Source organism: Vitis vinifera, chromosome 10 (genome assembly GCF_030704535.1).
Source record: "Vitis vinifera cultivar Pinot Noir 40024 chromosome 10, ASM3070453v1".
In the NCBI taxonomy this organism is placed as follows: domain Eukaryota; kingdom Viridiplantae; phylum Streptophyta; class Magnoliopsida; order Vitales; family Vitaceae; genus Vitis; species Vitis vinifera.
Genome location: NC_081814.1, coordinates 5,122,700 through 5,143,545, shown reverse-complemented (window position 1 = coordinate 5,143,545; position 20,846 = coordinate 5,122,700). Strand labels below are relative to the sequence as shown.

The following is a 20,846-nucleotide window of genomic DNA, read 5'->3' as shown; positions in this document are numbered from 1 at the left end:
CTCTATTAAAGAAATGAAAAAATTGGCCTTAAGAGAGTTTGGTTTAATTTTCTAAGAAAAAATTGATTGGTTTGATTATTTGGTATGCATAAACCGTTGTTTCCAATCTATCAAATTTTTCCATAAATAGACTAAATCAATCTTATTTGGAACCCCAGGGTGCCAACTTTACTTGGAGTGAGTTGAAGGTAAATCCTAACCAGTCAAGCCCAGTCCATCAAACGGTGAAGATTTTTTATCCGTACATTTTAGCTTCAAACTTGATTCATCCATTATAATAATCTACACAACTTCCCATTCAATTGATTCTGCCAACAATGGGAATGAAGGGGAAATGTAACAGCTTATGATCCAGGCACAAACTTAGTTGCGTAAGCCCAAGCGTTGTTGGCCACAGGGTTATCAAGGTGATCCAAGAGGTTCTCGAGCGGCCCCTTGCCGGTAACGATGGCTTGGACAAAGAATCCAAACATGGAGAACATGGCTAGCCTCCCGTTCTTGATCTCTTTCACCTTCAGCTCAGCAAAGGTAACAGGGTCATCAGCAAGTCCTAGAGGGTCGAAGTAAGGTCCACCCGGGTAGAGGTCGTTGCCTTCGCCTACTCCCGGAAGGCCATTGATGCGGTAGCCCTCCACAAGGCCCATCAGTACGACTTGGAAGCCCAGCACAGCCAAGATGCTCTGGGCATGGACAAGGTTGGGATTTCCCAAGTAGTCCAGGCCGCCTTCCGAGAAGATTTGAGCTCCAGCTTTGAACCAAACTGGTTCCTTGAAGTCCACCTTCACCCACTTCTCAAGAACTTCTGGGGTGATGCAGCCAAAGGCTCCCAGCATAGCCCACCGCCCGTGGATTACCTACAACATGGTTCACAGACAATTTACCATTTCCGGCATTGTTGGCACTTGGCAATGCAGATCAGATTACAGGAGGAAGAATTTGAATTACCTCAAGGGCCCTGTTCCTGGCAAAGGCTTCTGGGTCAGCTGATAATCCTGCAGTGTCCCATCCATAGTCACCGGGGAACTCTCCGGTGAGGTATGAAGGTGTCTGAGCGGAGAAGGGTCCCAAGTACTTCACCCGGTCCGGTCCATACCATAATTCGTTCCCCTGGGAACCAAAAAGCCAACACAAACCTCAATCAGCACCCAGACAAACCAAACTGGAAAAACAAACATAGCATCATAAGTAATATAAATGTATGAAATTGAAATACCATAGTGAATTTTCCAGTTCCCATAGGAACAACTTCTCTAAGCTGGTTAGCATTGGATCCCCGGGTTTGGCCTACGAATTGAGTTGGTCTAAGACCAGTGCTGGAGCTGGCAGTTGCTGCCATTACAGTGGCTACCATTTCTGACTCCTCTGTATCAGCTCTGAGCTTGGTTTCAGTTAGTTCAATTGCAAGAACTCGGGTGAGAATTGCAGTTTAAAAGGAATGAAGGAAGAATCAAAACGAGTGGTTAGAAATGTGAGGTTGGAAGCGGAGCGCTGGTGGTGGGACTCCGGAGTTCTATCCAGCCAATGAGCTGGCTTTAAAGGATTGAAGTATCTCCAGGTCAGAGCTTTCTATCCACATTTATCTTGTCTGCCTCCCTCCTAGTATTTGTGGGTCATATTTGAAAACTGAAACAAATGTCCCTCATGAATGGTATTAGATTTCTAATCAAGGAAATGGATTGTCTAAGATGTTGTAATGAAAAGTAGTCCTTATTATTTTTAATCATCTGATCAAATGTTGCCCAATAATAAAAGCAACTGTGAATGAATAATTTTGATTTCTCACTAATATTGAATTGTGTGATTCATATATTTTTACAAACTATAAAATTAGAGAATTCTAAGGTACCGAATTAGGTATTGAGGTTTTAAGGTGAGTTTAAGATTTTTAAAACAATTTTGAAACGGGTTTGGATATTGCTTTGTCCCACTAATTTTCAATAAAATAAGTTATAAAAAAATGTAATATTTTAATTATTTATAAAATATGTTTATTTTAATATAATATATATTTTTAAATTTTTAATTTTTTTTTCAAAAAAATTTAAACGATATAAGGTAAACGATATAAGGTGGGATAATGTAGGTTGGTACAAGAAATTCACATATTTGTGCCGCCCCACCCTATAAGCTATATTCAAGAGAGAGTTATTGTTTATCCTCAGCCTTTATGGTAGAATTGGTTGAGGGCCTCTATGTTAGTGGCCATATTATAAAATGAATATTTTTTGAAACAAATTATTTAAAATAATATTTTATTCACTAATTTATTTCATTATTTAAATAAAACAATTCTAATGATAAAATCAAATAATGAAATAAAATATGATCTTGTAAAAATTTAAAAAAACATATATTTTTTTCATGTATATAAAATTCTACATAAGTATAAATTGGAAAATACAATTTATTCATATTATGTTTTCTTCATCATAATAAAGAAATGAATAAGTTAGAAGTGTGAAGAATTCCAACATTTGTTAAATGGATATGGTAAAAATTAGAGGAAAATTCTATTTTCAAAATTTAATTTTGTTTCAAATATTAGTAATTATGCTTACAAAATTAGCAATACACTCTCATAATTAGAAATTCTGCACTCAAAATTAGTCATTGATCGATGGATTTTGTCGTTTATTATATCAAAAAGAAATTTATAATTCAACTATACCAAGATAACTTTTATTCAATCAAAAAATAGTTTTTCATAAAAGTTATGATAGTATAGAGATTTTAGGTATCATCCACTAGGATAAATTAATCTTGATAATTAAGGCTTGAATGAGAAGTAAAGAAATAAGTGTGGTCAATTGAAAATGTGACAAATTATGATAAAAATTGAAAATGACAATGAGTTCAAATTAGGAAAAAAAATTCAATTTGAAATATTCAAAATTTATAAAAGAGATCGATATGAATAAAAAAATTAAAAAAACTCTTGAAGTTAGGATTTTATAGGAAACAATCTCTTAAACTTTGAATGAAAGGCCAACTAATTAATTCAGGAGGTTGAACATCGATGAAGCTCATATCCAACCTCTTAATGGAATTGTTGGTGTATATGAAGGAAGACAACAAGTAACATTTAGTTGGTCCCCTAAAATCTTGAGAATGGAAGTAGCCTAAATCACTTGGTTGTAGATTTAGCTTTTCAGTGGCTCTTCTCATGGCGAAATGCAACCACTTGTCAAGCGAATTGTCTAAGTGCAACCATTTTCCTTTATAATCCAAATAAGGGGCCAACTTTGGAATCTTGAGGGAGTTGTGAAGAACAAGAAATGCGAGGATGAAGGGAATGAAATTGTTGCTCTTTTCATCCCATTCACCTAGTTGATTGAAGACTAGGTTGGGAGTCTAAATCCAAAGTCATGCCCATTGTTTTGATAGCACACCAGTTTTCATTGCATCTATATTCAAGAAATACGAAATAATGTGGATGAGAATAACATTGGGCAAAAGGCAGATTTGGTCTTCATCGATTCTTCTAGGAGTTTGATTCGAAGAAAGAGGTGGGTTTCGACAATGGTGTTTAGTCCTCATGATCTTCGAAGGTTTCACTGGGTTGTGGCTGCTATTAATTTCACTCATTGTCTCCACCTTCTTCACTCATTACATGACTTGAGCACAAATGTGAAAATTACTTTTCAATAAATACACTTATGCCCCTTTCTACTTTTTAAGTACACCAAAATATCATCTATAAAAACCACTACAAACTGATCTAATTAGGGTTTAAATACCCAATTCATTAAGTCCATAAAAGTAGCAGGTAGATTAATTAAACTAAAAGACATAACCAAAAACTCATAATATGCATATCTAGTATGAAAAGTAGTATTGGGTACATCTTCACCCTTGATCTTCAACTAATGATATCTAGACTAAAGATCGATCTTAGAGAATACACATGGCCTTGAAGTTTATTAAACAAATCATTAATATGAGAAAGAAGGTACTTGTTTCTCATTGTCACCTTATTTGACTCTTTATAATCAATGCAAAGTCTCATTGATCCATATTTCTTTTTAACAAATAGAACATGAGCTCCCCAAGGTGAAACACTAAGCCTAATAAAACCCTTATCTAAAGACTCTTGCAACTAAACCTTCAACTCCTTAAGTACCATATCGGTGCCATCCGATATGGGGTCTTAAATATTGGAGATGTTCCTGGTACCAAATTAATGACAAACTTTACTTCCATTTCTGGTGGCAAGCTAGAAAAATCGTCTAGAGAGACATCAGGGTACTATTTTATAATGGGTATGTCTTCTAGTTTTAAATCATTTTCATCACTTAAGACATAGGTCAAAAGCCTTGACAACCTTTCCTAAGCAAATAACTTGTTTGCAAGTCTAAGATCATATGCAATGGTTTATCCACATGCTTTCCTTTAAAATTAAATTTAGTCTAACCAAAAATGTGGAAAGTCACCATTTTCCCAAAACAATCAATAGAGGCATGATAGAAAGCTAACACATCCATCCCTAAAATCACATTAAAATCCTAAAGATCAAGGAGTACTAAGTCAATTTACATCTCATTATAACCAATATTCATCACAAGGCAATGTCTAAGCATTTTACTGACAATAACAAAATCTCCTATAGGAATAGCAATAATCAAATCAAAGTTCATGCTAGCAACAAGCATACATGACAAACCAACAAAAGATATTGAAATAAAAGCGTGTATCGAAATTGGATATCAATCAGGGCTCTAGCAAATAAAGTGTGAATTTGGATAGTACTTGTCACCACATCAGAAGTGGCTTGAACATCTCAATAAGTTATATCAAACACTCGCTCTTGGACCTTAGGCTTTTGTTTGTCATCTTTATTCTCTTCCTCAAGTTTCCCAATTATAAACTTCTTATTATTTGGACAATCTTAAATCATATGTCCTTACGTCCCACAACTAAAGCAAGCTCCAGTCTCTTTATAACATGATCTACCCCTATGCTTCTTACCACAAGTAAGATAAATCACATTTGAATTTTGCACTGTTTTCTCTTTATTTTGATTGTCGGTTGAAGTAGACCATTTTTTTATTTTTTTTTTGTAATTTGTTACCATGAGCACCATCACTCCTATTCTTCTTCCTTTGTTGTTCCCTATACTGATAAAGCTCTTCATTAGCCTTTTTTGCAATAATGGATCTATCCACAACCTTTGAATAAACACTAAGATTTAGAATAAATATATTGTCCTTCAAGTAGGGCTTCAATCTACCCTGAAATTATAATGTTGTTTTCTTATTTGTAGTAATCAAATGTGGGACAAAATGTGACAACTCTGTAAATTTGGCTTTATATTAGGCCACAATCGTATCCTCATGTTTGTTTAAAACAAGTTCTGCCACTTTTTTTGGTTTAACACTATCAAGGAAGTACTTCTTATAGAAAACCTCCTTAAATTGTCTCCAAACTATAGATAACTAATCCTTTAAAAGCCTCTTGGGTATGCCACCAATGATCTACCTCTTTCTCTAACATAAATGTTACATAAGAGGTTTTTAGCTCCTCAAAGCAATCCATGACATCAAAGAATTTCTCTATCTTAAGAATCCAAGTCTTTGTCTTTGTTAGATTTGAAGTACCAAAAAAATAAGGAAAACCTAATTTCTTAAAATCATCAAAGGAACTACCCTTAGAAGATAAGGATTGACCATGAGCATGGTTCTCAATAGCACTAGCTTGATGCTCAACCACAGTAGCCAAAGTTTCAAGGAACCTATAAAGCTCTTTTGCATTCATTGGAGGCAAATCCTCAAGTGGAAGAGGTATATCATCATTAACCTAATTGTTTTGGGATGATACTAGTCTTCTTGGTGGCATGTTGCCCTGTAAAGCATAAGGTATAGTTGAATTAGTCACTAAGAAACCAATTAAGCAATTTAGAATTATAAAAATAATAGGAATTTATATTAGATGAAGTTGAAACTTGAACTAATCCATCACTCATCTATCTTTAAAGTAAACTAAAACAAGTTCCTAACAAAATCATAATCTAATGTTTTGATATCAATTGTAGTGATCCGTACTTAACCATATAAATACTTTAGGTTCAAAGGAGTTTTGATGACTTTAAAATACATTTACATGATTAAAAGGAACCCATACTTATATAGTGATATGAACTTTTTCCTCTATCTGATATGAAACATCATAATCTATATTAACAATAGAGGAATATGAAAATACGAGAGATTTTTTTATAAAAATAAATCTACAACACATTAGTGATATGAAACACAAGACTTGATATCCAAATAATGCCTTAGAGCCCCATAGAGTTGAATCTTAACAACAATTATATTGGTAGATAGTTTCCTACAAAATAAATAATGTGATAGTAAAGCGGACAAAATATATTTTGGTTCAAAGTTGAAAAATTATATTTTTATATATTGACTATACAAAATCAACTCTAATTTTAAGTCAATATGTTTTATGCAAAGTAAAGCTTTATGCAAAGTAAAGCGTGATGTTGCTAATTTGCATAAGTAATGATTGAGTGCTAAAATTAAAAGAGTCCTCTCATGAATTATTCAAGAACTCAAAAGGACAAATAAAAAGTAAAAAATAAAAATAAAAATGCAGACAAGAAAAAGATGAATGAGACGTACAATAGATTGTAGATTAAGCAGATAGCATAGTGTGGCACGTAGACAAACATTCTCTTTCCTATTTATTGAAAAGTGATTTTCACATTTGTGTTCAGGTCACGTAGCAAGTGAAGAAGGCGGAGACAACGAGCGAAATAGCAGCCACGGCCCAGAGGAACCCTCCGAAAATCATGAGGACCAAACGCCATTGCCGAAATCCACCTCCTCCTTCCAATCAAACTCCCAGAAGAATCGGCGAAGATCGAATCAGCGCCTTGCCCGACGCTGTTCTCATCCACATTCTTTCGTATCTCCCGGTGATAGACGCAGTGAAAACTGGTGTGCTATCAAAACGATGGGCACGACTTTGGACTTGGACTCCCAACCTGGTCTTCGATCAACTAGGAGAATGGGATGAAAAGAGCAACAATTTTGTTCCCTTCATCGATGCATTTCTTGTTCTTCACAGCTCCCCCAAGATTCAAAAGTTGGCCCTTGATTTGGATTACAAAGGAAAGCGGCTGCACTTGGACAGTTCTCTGAACAAATGGTTGCATTTCGCTACGAGAAGAGCCGCTGAAGAGCTGAATCTACAACTAAGTGATTTAGGCTACTTCCATTCTTGGGATTTTAGGGGACCAGTTGAACGTTATTTGTTGCCTTCCTTCATATACACCAACAATTCCATGAAGAGGCTGGATATGAGCTTCATCGATGTTCAACCTCCTGATGCAGTCAGCTGGCCTTTCCTCCAAAGTTTGTCGATCAGGTCTGCCTTCATCAGTGAAAGCACCATCCAAAAAATTTTGTTGGGCAGCCCTCAGCTAAATCTCCTGGAATTGAATAACTGCGAGGGTTTTGATTTGCTTCACATTGACTCTAAAAGCTTGAAAAGATTGGTGATCCATGGAATTTGGTACCCTACTTGGGGTACAGATGTCTTACAGATTTCAGCCCCTAACATTCTGTCGCTGGAAATTTCGGGGCACTTCTACAAGAGAAAGGTTCAGTTACTGGACCTATCCTCTTTGGTTGATGTTATCATCAATCTTCAGCTATGGGTGGAAGACAGATACTGTTTGTTGGTAGAATATAGCAACATCTTAAGAGAAATTCTTCAAAAAATTAGACATGTGGAGAAACTCACCGTAGGGGCTACTAGTATTAAGGTATCTGATCATTTTTCACATTTGTTCATTACATATGCATTCATCCTATTCCATTTTCATTTATAATTTTATGCAGCCAAGGTGTAATTAAAACTGGCATTCCTTCAATTTGCTCTTCTTTATTTTGTATTCTCCAAGTTCCACTTGGAGTCTAAGGATCTTGAATTCACTTTGCTACTCTTATTGATTGTTTGTTTTACAATTACATTATGCAGCAAATAGTGACATTGGCAACTCTTGCACACCAAATGTACTAGAGTAGAAAAAATGAGTTAATTAAAGGCATCTTGGTTATGTGAATTCAATCAAAGGTGAAAAAGAACAAGACATATGATACCGATTCTTCGTCTAATTGCGTCATTGAATGAAAATTTGTTTTAGTTTTCATTCTTAGTTTGTACCATTTGTTAAGCTAACACCTTATCTTCACATGGGCACATAGATTAGGTCATGTCAGGTTCATGCTATGTCAAGTAAAAGTATTCTCAAAATCTAATGAATTAATTGAGAATTCTTATTTAATAGATGTGTTAGAACTCTTGGACGTGAACACAATCTATTTGTTATAGGGAAAATACAATGGAATTAGAGTAACTATGTGATAAACAGGTACTAGGTTGAGGCAAATGGTGTTCAAGTTGACATACATAACATGTTATATATATGTCAACACAATTAGGACATATTTAAAATGTGTAAAGCACAATTTGGCTTGGTTGGTGCCCTTTTTTTTTTCTTTTTTTCTAAATTCTAAAATTTAGGAAGTTACATGAGTTAAACAAATTATACCCTTGCTAAGTTGTAATATTTGTACATGTTAATATGACATGATAACTGAATAGCCTATATATGAATTGAGTTACAACCATGTCCACACAACACATGATAGTAAAACAGGTTGATCTCCAACCTGAATATGATAAAACACTTTTGTTAGATGAATTAGGTGGATTGAACAATTATGATAAAATCATGATTAGACTAGTATAAACCTGTAGTTTTAAGTCTTTTAAATATGCTAAAAATTGATATCCCTAACTTGAGATCTCCTTTTAGTGTCACATTCTTTGTTTTTCTTTATTGTGAAATTATTATTTTCTTATTTTCTGAGCAACATTGGTTGGATTTTAATATTCAGCACCCCCACAAGTAAGGATGCCTTGGTAGCTGATTATTGGGACATTAAAAGAGGTGGAGGCCACTGGAATCTGTGATTCCTTAGGAAATATCATGATAATTATGTTCATGTCTTTTCTATGGGATCTTTATGATATAGTTTAATGGGAAGGTAGGGAGGATAAATTGGCATGCAAAGTCTCTAAGAATGGGTGCTTTCTCAATGAAGTTGGTGTTTTCTCCCAGTTCAATTATATTAGTTCCTGCCCATCAGGTTTGGAGCCCGAAGTTTTACTGCATCGAAGGCTGGTTTCTTTATGTAAAGAACAGTAGGAGAAGATTTTCATCATAGATGAGTACTTCATGAAGAGAGGAAGGACCCTTGTGAACTGGTTCTTCAGATGTAAAAAAAGTCAGATCCATATCTGGCTTATTGGGTGTTACCCGAATCAGTGAGAGTTTTATGGTTAGCTTGCATCTGGAAGGCTCCTTTGGTGAGAGAAGGAAATTTTGCAGGACAATTTTGTTGTATTTATACCTATGTTTGTGAAAGAAAAGAACCGTGGAATATTTTATGGTGTGGGGTTGTCAAATTAAGTCAGGGATGAAGAACTCCTTCACCTGTCTCTATATTTAATTGAAGGTTTACTAGATTATCCTTATAGGTTTCTTAATGGTTTAGGAGTATTCTTCTAAGTTTTCATTTAGCCCTTTGCATAAGATTTAAATTTTATTATTGGGTTTTCTTCTTCTTTTAGGATTAATACAATACAATGCGATATTTTTAGCAATTTGACAGAGTCCCTCTTCTTGGCCAAGAATGTTGTTGTGAGAATTGAATGTTAGAACTCTTCCAAGCTAGGTGGGATGATTTGTTGTCCCTAAAAATTATTAATCATGGTTCTAAACTACAAATTCCAAAATTCCACGAAATTTGATATCGACCTTGGTACTTAGAATGAGCAAAAGTACGCAGGTTGTGTAGGACAAAATTTTCATATGATTATAACATACATCTATTAAATATGGTTGTTCAATAAAGAAAGAGAGGAAATAGTCATGGTTTGACATTCCTTCAAGTTCTTTCAAATTCTTTCTTTTTCTTCATTGATGATTAAATGTGAAGAAGTTGTCTATGCTGGAAAATGTACTTATATTTAACTCCATTCATCTTATGTTATTAAAGAAAAAAAAAAATGACACACCGCTGATTCATTGGTATGCGATAGTCCAAAGCTTTGGATAGTTAGGTGTTAGGTATGCCAAAGCTCATAAAACAAAATTCATTAACAATCTTAACCCATTTCTCATTGAAGTTTTGCAGACCTTAGTAGAAATCTACAAGTTAATACATAAGTTTGTACTGCAATTATCTTTGAATTGGATTTATAGAGCTTGTGACTCCATTTGTTTTCCCTTTTTCTTTGATGGATTAGATTCTATCAATGTTGAAAGAGAGATTTTGGGCTTCTCTAGTGTCGACGCGCAAGCATTTAATTTTAAATGTGGAGCCTACAGAAAGGAACATCTCAGATATAGCATGCTTCTTGCAAACTTCACCTCAATTGGAGAGATTACAAATCAACATGGCTTCCTCTCATGGTAATTCAAGGAAAGTGGTTGAATCACAGAAAACCTCATCCAGCAGCCTACAGGTGCAATTTTATAGATCATTCCCCATTTCTCTGTCATTTATTGATTCTTCATTTTCTGTGGATGCTTTGGCAAAGAATGACTTCTAATCATTCTCATCTAGTTTAATTACTACTGATTGCCAAGATCACTGGTGTTCTCTTTTTAGTTTGATGTATTCAAGTGATGGTTTCCAAGGTAAGAACAAGATCAACCTTTTTACATAGGATAAGTTAAAAATGCCATATATAGTTTTGGAGGTTAGAGAAGAGGCCTTTTGTTGAAGCTATTGTGCTCTAAAGTAGAATTTTCGACATACTTTGCTGCAAATAGAATGATTAGAATAATTTTGTAGAGATTTTTCATTGATTTAGATTTTTTTTTTAACCAGAATTTTACAATTGAAGAAAGGACTTTTTGTTAGATAGGTGAACATGCACTATTATAAACTGTCATTTGATATGCTTTGAGAGTTTCTACCTTGAAACTAATTAATATGTCTTAGGCTACAAAAACTTTGCCCTAGAAAATTCTATTATCAAAATTTGCTTCAATATTTAAGTTCAAAAACTCACCAATCTTCATTTTGCAGCAACCTTACAATTGCTCTTGCTTGAACCTTTTTCTTTGAAACAATTGCTTATCATGTGAAACTATCTATGAATTGACCGCCATTGATGTACAAATTTTAGCTAAATTTCTTTAGTGTTACCATATCACAAATAAAATGACGATGCAATTCAACGCATATTAAAGGAAAAGGGGACAATAATGATGATTTGTATGCATCATATATACAAGCTATAAGATGATGCTTCCTTAAAAGTGTCATCTTGGGGAAGTAATCATGATTATGTTACATTTTAATAGAAGAGTTACCTTTTGAAATGATTATCTACTCTTGGGTCAATCGAATAATGTTGAAACTTCAAAAGCTACATCAAACCTTGGATTCCAAAACAAGATACTTAGAAATTCACCCAAACTCAATCCTCTTTCATATAGATTTTCCCAACCTATTCAAACACACTTGAACTAATTAAAAAAAATAAATAAATACCCTCTTCAAATCAAACTAATATCCCTCAATAAAAATCATACAAGATACACATTTCTACTCCAAAGTGAAGGAAAACCCCCCTCAACAAATCATATCAAAAACTTCAACTTCAATTCTCAAGTCAACTAATTCAAAACCTTTCTCATATCACATCTTTTAAAACTAGAAAAATAATAATAATAATAATAACACAAACAAACCCTATACTAGAATCAAATTTAGTAAAATTTATGAGTTGACAAAAGAAAAAACAAAATAAAATTTGTAAAAATAATTAAAAGAAGAAGAAGAAGAAGAAAATAATAGATGTACACCCTATGGAAAGCAACCTTTCACAAATGCTAACAACTAGGGTTCCTAGATATGATCCAAAGTGGTTTATGAAGCAACAAAATTCGATTAAAATTAAAAAGATAAAGGATATGGAAAATTGAATGAGGAAGATTCCTAATTACTATTTACTATGATAAAATGGAACATTGAAAACACAATCAAATTAAGATAGCATATGATTTCCATGAAATTATCCATACAACATCCCAAACAAGAAAGAAAAAAAAAAAAAGAATAAGCAATAGGAAAAAACACATATGAATATATATGTAGGAAGTTACCAACTTTGAAACAAGAAATGTTGAAGCACTCCTTCGACTAGGGTCTACTAGCTTCAAGGGTACATAGGATCGAGGGTGGATGAAAGCAAAAATATAAATTAGGGTTTAAAATTAAAAGAAAAAGACAAACAATGTGAGAGGCAATTCTTTAACTTTTGGATTTCAAAAAATTGGGTTATCTAAAGAAGAAGATGAAGAACAGTGAGGGATTTGTCATGAGGTGTGACAAAGGTGGGATTTGTTCCTTTTGGTGGTTTGGATATTAAAAAATTAGGATTCACAAAAGAGTATTGATGAAGAATAGTAAAGGTTTGTTGCAAGGCGTGAGAAATGTGGGATATGTTTGGCAGGCTATGTGAGATATTGGAATTAGAAGTTATATATGATAGGTTGAAACATGACATTTTTTAGAACATGGCGCTTTCTACAATTGCAAAATAATTCTATTAATTAACTCTTCCAAGAAATGCACGCCAAGCTTTGCAACTCCTATAAGCACCATTAAATCCTTCTAAAATGTGGTAAGTTTAAGCTAATTTTCTTTTTACTATTAAGATTGAGCTATTTTGTACAAGTATTTGTCCACATTAAATGTTGATGCTTCATAAGTGCCAAGAAATGAAACATCATTATTTTATTTTTTTAGTAGTGTATGCTTTGTCCTTCCATGGGAAACCGGATGTTTTTATCAAGTGCCAAAAAAATGAAGCATCATTATTTACTTTTTTTGTAGTAGTGTGTGGTTTGTCCTTCCATGGAGAACCAGATGTTTTTATCATTGCATTTAGTTACTATCTGCAAGTTGTAAGAATTATCCTAAGCCAAACAATTGGGAAATCTGATCCTAGTGTTTCACAATTAATGTTGGCTCACTGGGGTTTCTTTGAAATCTACTTTGCAAAGGTAGTAGTCGATCTTGGTATTATTCTACACATAAGATGTTTGCTTTTGTCCTAACAAAGCTTTTTTTTAGCCTATAAACCTTGTTTTCTGTATTGTTTCTCAAATAATCTTGTGGTTATTAAACATATATAAAGTTTATCTTTTAGTACTTCTTTTCTAGAAAATTGTTTGAAGGCAAAAGCATAGGGTGGTTGCAGATGAGTGCAGTCCAAGCATTACAAGGAAGCTAAGGCAACCAATTGGTCCATGAATCCCTTTTCCTTTAAAAGGAGTTTCCCTCTCCCCACCCCTAAGTAGCTCTTGTGTTATGAGTGAAAGAAGCTGGAAGGCAATTTACAATTGTAGACCACCCATGTTAAAGCTGTTTGATATAGGTAGGTACCGCAACCTAAACAAGTTTTGAAAAAAAAAAAGGCTTTCTTTTAAATAATTACTTCCTCGAATTAAAAAGTGAATTCAGGAGTTCTAGGCAAGGTAAATGGAAGAGTGATCGACATAGATCACAGAAGTTTATAGTTGGCACTATTAGACTTGATTCCCTTCTTTTGAAAATGAATCCCCCTTCTACGTTGTACATTCCCTTGTAAGTAATCTTTGGAAAACTCCTGAATTTTGACCAGAAGATGAAACTTAAGTTTTTCTTTCAAAATGAAAACAAAAGTTGAGTGTTGTAAGATCAGTATTGTATATATAGATGCAAGTGAATTGTCTAATCTACCATAAATTAATAGTTAGCATAATGCTCTCTCAATTCCTCCCTCAAGCCTTTCAATGCAATGTGGAGCATATTATCTCTAGGAAGAGCTTTAGTAAATATGTTAGCCAACTAGCCTTGACACTTCATAATGAAGTAAAAGGTTTTTTCATGACCACCTTTTTATGAATGAATTAAATAACTTTCTCTAAGGTATTAAGCTTCTATGTTCTCATGGAAAACTGGATTAGAGACAATATGAGTTGCTTCTTGATTATTATATAGTGTTCTCATAGGATGAGACCACCTCAACTTCAAGCTCACATAGTAAGGTTTTCAGCAAAATAGTTGACTGTTGTGAATAACCTTTGGCTACCAAGTGAGCTTTGAGTTTTTGTTTAGAATTGTCTTCATTATATTTAGTCTTGTAAATGCACTTCAATCCAAGATGTTATTGGGTTATACATCCAACAAATTAGTAATCATTTTTATTTCATCTTTCATGGTTACCTTTTTGTGAACAAATTAAAAACCTTTCTTTAAGGTATTATTAAGCTTCTGTGTTCTCATGGAAAACTGGATTAGAGACAATATGAGTTGCTTCTTGGTTATTATATAGTGTTCTCATAGGATGAGACCACCTCAACTTCAAGCTCACTTAGCAAGGTTTTCAGCCAAATAGTTGACCATTGTGAATAATCTTTGACTACCAAGCAAGTTTTGAGTTTTGATTCAAAACAATCTTCATTAAATTTAGTCTCATAACACTTCAATCCGAGATGTTATTGGGTTGTAAATCCAACAAATTAATAATCATTTCTATTTCACCTTTCATGGCTACCTTTTATGAACAAATTAAAGACTTTTCTCTAAGGTATTAAGCCTCTATGTTCTCATGGAAAACTAGATTAGAGACGATATGAGTTGCTTCTTGATTATTATATAGCGTTCTCATAGGATGAGACCACTTCAACTTCAAGCTCACTTAGCAAGGTTTTCAGCCAAATATTTGACCGTTGTGAATAACTTTTGGCTACCAGGTGAGCTTTGAGTTTTAATTCAAAGTTGTCTTCATTAAATTTAGTGTTGTAAATGCACTTCAATCCAAGATGTTACTGGGCTGTAGATCCAGCAAATTAATGATCATTTCTATTTTTAATGATTTCTATCTCTTCATCTATCGATTTTCTCCATTTTTCCTCATGCAGGGCTTCTTCGAAAAATCAAAATCCCATATATATATATACATATCACATGATTCATGAATTTCCCTTATTGAGGATTCCTTTTGTTGTAGAGTTTCAAAATCTAGAAAAAGAAAAAGAAAAAAAAGAAATTAACTAGGTGAGTTTGATCTTGGAGAACTTGATAGGTTTATGCATTAACCCCATGCGCTGGATTTGTCTATGGTTCATTCGTCTTTGGCCTTGGTGCATGATTTTCCTCCCAGTTCTAGGTTGCCACTTCATCAAATACAGTCTTTAGAAATTACCAACTTTTGGTTCCATTACTGTAGTTGATGAAGATGAACTTCTCTCCCTTCTCATCAAAATTCTCCTTCTTGTGAAGGAATAAGAGTATAGACAATACTACCAAATAGTTTAAGAAAATCACTTAAGGTTTTCATCCATTCCATTCTGTATATGGAGTTTTGTCTAATCTAGTTTGTAGGAGGCCAATTCAAAATATAAACAACTATACCAACAGCTTTTGACACCGGAAAAAACACGCACACACACATGCTTCTCCCCATTTCAAAAATGGTTCTATTTTTTTCTTTCTGCCACACCCTTTTGTTAAGGAGTACATAAAAAAGTGAGCTGCCTCTATATGCCTTTTTCATTGTACTAATCCAAAAGTAGCTTTCAAATGAATTCTCCATCGCGGCCTATGCTTAGAGTCCTTATTTGTTGTTGACATTTGACATATGGAATGAGTTGAAGAAACAATGAAAAAGCTTCTTATTTTTGTTTAAAATTAAAGACTATATCCATATCAACAAGCAGCATATATGCTCACCATGAATTATATATTTCGTATCTCCCTTTGCATAAGCAGGCACAATGCCCTTTCCTTCAACCCTTTCCATGCTTTCGTCTCCAAGTTTCACCTGAGATGACACCTTCTTATCTAGCTACAAAATGGTCTCTTTTTTGCCTATCATCTGATCAATATTGTGACCTTGCACTATCCTAGTACCATATCTGTGAATATTCTTGTTCAATTTTCATGTAGGAAAATAATCAATCATCATTTTCTTTGGAAAGATTCAGGTAATTCTTTCCCATTTTATTTTTAAACCAAAACATCGACAGTCTTTGCGAATCATGACCAAATTTTTTTCAAATAAAAAACCGAGAATTATCATTGCAATATCTGTGAAAATCTCATCTACTTTCCTTCTAGTTCTTTCTTTTGCTTGTGTGCTGGTCCCTTGTTTGAGAGAAGCCTCTTCCTTTTACTTGCTTTGATATGAAACTTTGTTCTTAGACACATTATATTTTGATTGTAAAGATTGATCCAGTGCAATGGAATGCTCGTTGATTCTTTGTTCATGTATTTTAAAGGACTCCATTAACTCATGAAAATTAATTTTGACCAATATTTTTTTGGATTCTTAAGTTGCAGTAGCTATGTGGTCGAACTTTGAAAGAAAACTTTTTTTAAAAAATTTCTGCAATTCTTTTTCTCTTGAATGTCATTATCAAGGATTCCCATTTGATTGATGATCTCTATAACTCAGAGAAAAACTATTAAATTAATATTTTCACTTTATCTCATTAGTAAATTATGAGTCCCTCCCTAGTGATTTTTAATGGTGATAGATCTCTTAGACCTTTCAAACTTTTCTTAAAATATCCTGAGCATCTTTTGATTTAGTTGCATTCATAATTCTAGGTGAAATATTTTTGCTGAATGCTTACCTCTCAGTGAATAAGCTGCAAAGCCTTTGGCTCACTTTACCTGTCTGCTTTGGTTGTGCAATTGTGTTCCTATTGACCATGATATTGTTGATTTTTTATAGCCATTTTGGACTGAAAACCCATCTATTGGTAAGTAAAGATTGTCTGCATCCGAATGTTCTAATATTTGTGTTCTCCATAAAAAATTGGAACAGATAGTTAAAAAGTATACTGTTGTTGCTCGTGGCCATTGTGAAGAAGGTTGGGTTGGTTTGAAGACAAGTACAAGGTTTTATGGAATGCTCTGATACCAAAGTAATGCAGTAGAAGAATTAGTCGAGTTAAATAATTCTGCAGAGCCTAAATTTTCTTCCATTCAGATTTATTTTCATGAAATGAACTATATGCTTCATGCAATCTTAATATTTGAAGGTATTCGAGCTACAGTCTTTGTTATATTACCCAAAAGCTTAAACTATTAGATAATGTTGGACTATAATATATGTCATACATATTGGAGGGTTAGAACTGTTTGTTAAGTTACCAATTTGATCTAAAAGTTTAAGCCCTGTGCTCTATACATTATCTTATGGGCAACCTTCTTTGAGTTTGCATATATTATTGATAAAGGAGGAAAATAAACAAGTGAGCAGGTTCTAGTTTTTAATGTCCCATAAAACAAGGTTTATATCATGTTAAGCTACTAGCCCAGAAGCTTAAGGTGCTAATGTAATGGTGGGCCATTCCAACCCTAATAGTCTTAAAAATATGATATGATATTATCATAATCAAAATTGGAACAAAATTTCAGCCTGATGTATTCTTCATATATATGCAGCTGCAGTTTGATCCAGACTCCTATACTATTCTTGAGAGCTGCTGGACGCCCAAGAATAGGCTTTCCAAACATTCGTTGGAACGCCTCATGACTGTTGAAATTGTTGGATTCAATGAAATCCATGATAGGAATGGAATTGTGATTGCACTCGTGAGGTCTCTCCTTAAGCATGCAAAGGTACTAGAAAAAATTTCTATCTATGCACCAGAGATTGAATATAACACTGATAAAGGCTTAGTAGCTCAAAAATTATTAACCTTCAGAAGAGCTTCTCGTAAAGCGCTAGTTCAGTTTTCTTAACGATAGGTCTGTGTAACCAGAATACTTAGTATTGATCAGTAGTTTTATTCATATGTACTGGCTTAACTTCATGAATGAATTTAGTTAATTTTGTGTGTGGGAAATTCAAACTTTCAATAGCTAGCTAGTCTATTCTCATGAAGTGAGTCAGGCTTGCTAGTAAAGCATAGTTTTGGTAGATGTATGTATGTTTAGACTGTCTCATATATGTTGCAATGAAATCGATCGTTCTACCGGATCTCATGATCATGTTCTTAGTACATGAAACATTTCACATTTATGCTTGCAACAAAGCTAGTTGAATGATCCTTTTGATCTGTTGAAATTCTGATTCCTAGTTGTTATACCTCAACAATTAGGTTTCTTTTTCACTAAATTGCCTGTTTGTTGGAAAAATCAGTTCTTTTCAAATAGAAAAAGGGGATTATGATCAGATTAATTGGTAAAATAAATAGGAAAAAGAGAATTATAGTTTAATTACTTCAGTATAATAGTCTTTCACATTTCTAAAGGATTTCCGAAATTTATTTTTTTAGCGACACAAGCTAATTAGAATCAAGTGAAATATTTAAGACACCAAATAAAAATACATAAATATATATATATATATATATATATATATATATATATATATATATATATATATATTCACCCATATTTACTTTGGTCATTTAAATAGGAGAAATTGGGTCTTTGTATTGATGCCTTTCTAGAGGAAGAAAAAGTTATCATATAAACCAACAAATAAAAGAAAGAAAAATATGATCATAATCAAATCAACAAATTTGCATTTATTAAAAGTATTATTATTCATTTGTGTTTGGAATGATGCAATATGGTGGAAATGCAATGGAAAATGTAACTATCTCCTGTTCTATTAATTTTCTAATTAATGATATTCTTTGATATTACGAAAGAAGGTGCAAAAGCATGCGGAGATTATAGGAAAACCAAAAAGAATTGTGGGTAGAACCATGCATGCATGAGAGAGTATATAATTGATGGTGAACTTATTCACAACAAGATAAAATATTTTTAAAAAGAGCAAGCTCTAGCATTAATAAAATGAGAAAAAAATAATTACGGGAATCACCACAACAATTTTCCATCCTTTGAAATTGCATTTTTTTTTCCTTTTTTGCTCATGATGTTGAAGCAACACAATCACATTTTTCAGTGCAAAGAAGAGACAAATAATTTTTTTTTTTAAATAATATATTTATATATATAAAATTAATATTCCATTAAATACCGAGTGGGTGTTCTAATGCTCTTTAAAACAGGAAACTTTAGAATAGCCAACATACAAAAAACCCAAAATGATAATTATAAATAGTGACAATTTTTTTTTTCTTGTATAGGTAGTGTCAATTTCTATTTCATTTTCTTTTAGATTTGGAGTGAGTCCATCACGTAAAAATTCCAAAAACTGAAATAAATTGTTTGCTTTATTTTGATTTTTAAAATGCAGGAAGAATACAAATAATTTTATGTATTTATTTATTTATTTTTGTTTTTGAGTGACAGGATCAAGTGAAAGTACAAAGGCGGAGATAACTTAGCACAGAGATTGAAAAGCGAGACAGCTGTGATTTCAAGTGAAACAGTTTGCCATCGAATTGGGCAGCAAGAAGAGCCGCTGAAGCTCTGAATTTACAACTAAGTGATCTAGTCTACTTCCGCTCATGGGATTTTAGGGGCAGCATTTGTAGTTGCGTGTTGCCTCAGTTCGTATATACGACAATTCCATGAAGACATTGACTATCAGCTATGTCGATGTTCAGCCTTCTGGTACAGTTAGCTGGCCTTTTCCTCCGAAGTCTATCAATCAGGTCGGTCTGCATTCATCAGTGGGAGTATACGTGCCATCCAAAAGATTCTGTTTGGCAGTCCCCATTTGGAGCTCTTGGGATTGAGTAACTGTGAGGGCTTTGATGCGCTTCACAGTTCACATTGGTTCTAAAAATAAATAAATAAATGGTGATCATGGAATTAATTAATTGGTACCCTACCATGCACTGATGTCTTAATAATTTTGGGGCATTCCTATAAGAGAAAGTTTCAGTTACTGGACGTACCCTCTTTGGTTGATGCTATCATCAATCTTAAGTTTATGGATTAAAGATAATTCTATTGTTTGTTGGGTACAGCAACGCTTAAGAGTGATCCTTCTAAAACTTAGTCAAGTGGGGCTCCGTACTTCTGTTAAGGAATCTCATTCTTTGCATTTGGTCTCTTGACATGCATTCATCATATTTCATTTTCATTAATGATAATCTTAGCATCCATGGCGTAAAAATTGATATATATTCCTTCTATATATTTCTTTTCTTTACTTGGTAGCTTCCAGGATCCAATCAGAGTTCAAGGTCGACCTTGTGTTAACTTTCTTACTGTTGAATGCTTAGTTTATAATATCCTTGAGTGTGATAGCTTTAACGAAGGACAATGCTCGATCTGAACAATATGGTTATTCCTTAGCTGGATGTATTGATTGGAGAAGAAAAGATGACTATACTGTTATATATACACCTTAAATATCTTCAGCTTCCAAAATCTTTAGTTGAACTGACATGATCTAAGTAGAGAAAACTCATTTAGCCGACCATTAGAGTTCATTCTTTTGTTAAAGTTGGTCTCATATCTACTCTTATTATATAACATTATAATCAGAATTGGAAGAAAATTTTAGCTTCATGTGTTCTTTCTGTAGGATTATTTACTTGATCCAATTATCGAGGACTTGTTCACTTTTGTTGATTTGCGAATGAGCTACTGGACATCAAAGAGAGGAGTTTCAAGTGTTTGTTGCAGCACCTTATGATTATCTAGATTGTTGAATCCAACCCGATCCATAGTTCCAGTGGATTTGTAATTGCATTCATAGAGTTTTTAATTTGCCCAAGAATGCAAAGGTGCTAGAGAAGATGGAAACAAGCAGGAGATAATGTACTCTAATGCGGCACGGGAACTCTCAGTCGTCCAAAAATTACTAAGGTTTTTTTCCCCAGTTCA

General features: G+C 33.6%; 2 protein-coding genes across 3 annotated transcripts; one reads left to right on the top strand and one right to left on the bottom strand.

Annotated features, from left to right (window-relative positions):
* Positions 1-182: 182 nt before the first annotated feature.
* On the bottom strand, positions 183-1,424 carry LOC100854348 (chlorophyll a-b binding protein 13, chloroplastic). The gene is made up of 3 exons (XM_003634951.4): positions 1,214-1,424; positions 946-1,107; positions 183-854 (listed from the first exon to the last, which is right to left on the bottom strand). Exons 1-3 carry the CDS (start codon positions 1,349-1,351, stop codon positions 345-347), a joined length of 810 nt encoding a protein of 269 aa, XP_003634999.2. The 5' UTR covers positions 1,352-1,424; the 3' UTR covers positions 183-344.
* Positions 1,425-6,745: 5,321 nt separating this feature from the next.
* On the top strand, positions 6,746-19,753 carry LOC104878092 (F-box protein At5g03100). 2 transcript variants are annotated; one of them, XM_059740209.1, is made up of 4 exons: positions 6,746-7,771; positions 10,324-10,542; positions 17,532-17,708; positions 19,359-19,753. In XM_059740209.1, the coding sequence occupies exons 1-4, from the start codon at positions 6,794-6,796 to the stop codon at positions 19,386-19,388; spliced, it is 1,404 nt and encodes a 467-aa protein (XP_059596192.1). In that variant the 5' UTR covers positions 6,746-6,793; the 3' UTR covers positions 19,389-19,753. The 2 variants fall into 2 exon arrangements, with proteins under 2 accessions (XP_059596192.1, XP_059596191.1); XM_059740208.1 differs by lacking the exon at positions 19,359-19,753 and having other exon boundaries at positions 17,532-17,935.
* The last annotated feature ends 1,093 nt before the right edge of the window (positions 19,754-20,846 follow it).

Coding starts and splice junctions, on each gene's coding strand:
- LOC104878092 (XM_059740208.1), top strand. CDS start 6,794: ATGAGGACCAAACGCCATTGCCGAAATCCACCTCCTCCTTCCAATCAA. Junction 7,772..10,323: donor TAGGGGCTACTAGTATTAAG/GTATCTGATCAT, acceptor TTGATGGATTAG/ATTCTATCAATGTTGAAAGA. Junction 10,543..17,531: donor CCTCATCCAGCAGCCTACAG/GTGCAATTTTAT, acceptor ATATATATGCAG/CTGCAGTTTGATCCAGACTC.
- LOC100854348 (XM_003634951.4), bottom strand. CDS start 1,351: ATGGTAGCCACTGTAATGGCAGCAACTGCCAGCTCCAGCACTGGTCTT. Junction 1,108..1,213: donor GAACTGGAAAATTCACTATG/GTATTTCAATTT, acceptor TTTGGTTCCCAG/GGGAACGAATTATGGTATGG. Junction 855..945: donor CCAGGAACAGGGCCCTTGAG/GTAATTCAAATT, acceptor ACCATGTTGTAG/GTAATCCACGGGCGGTGGGC.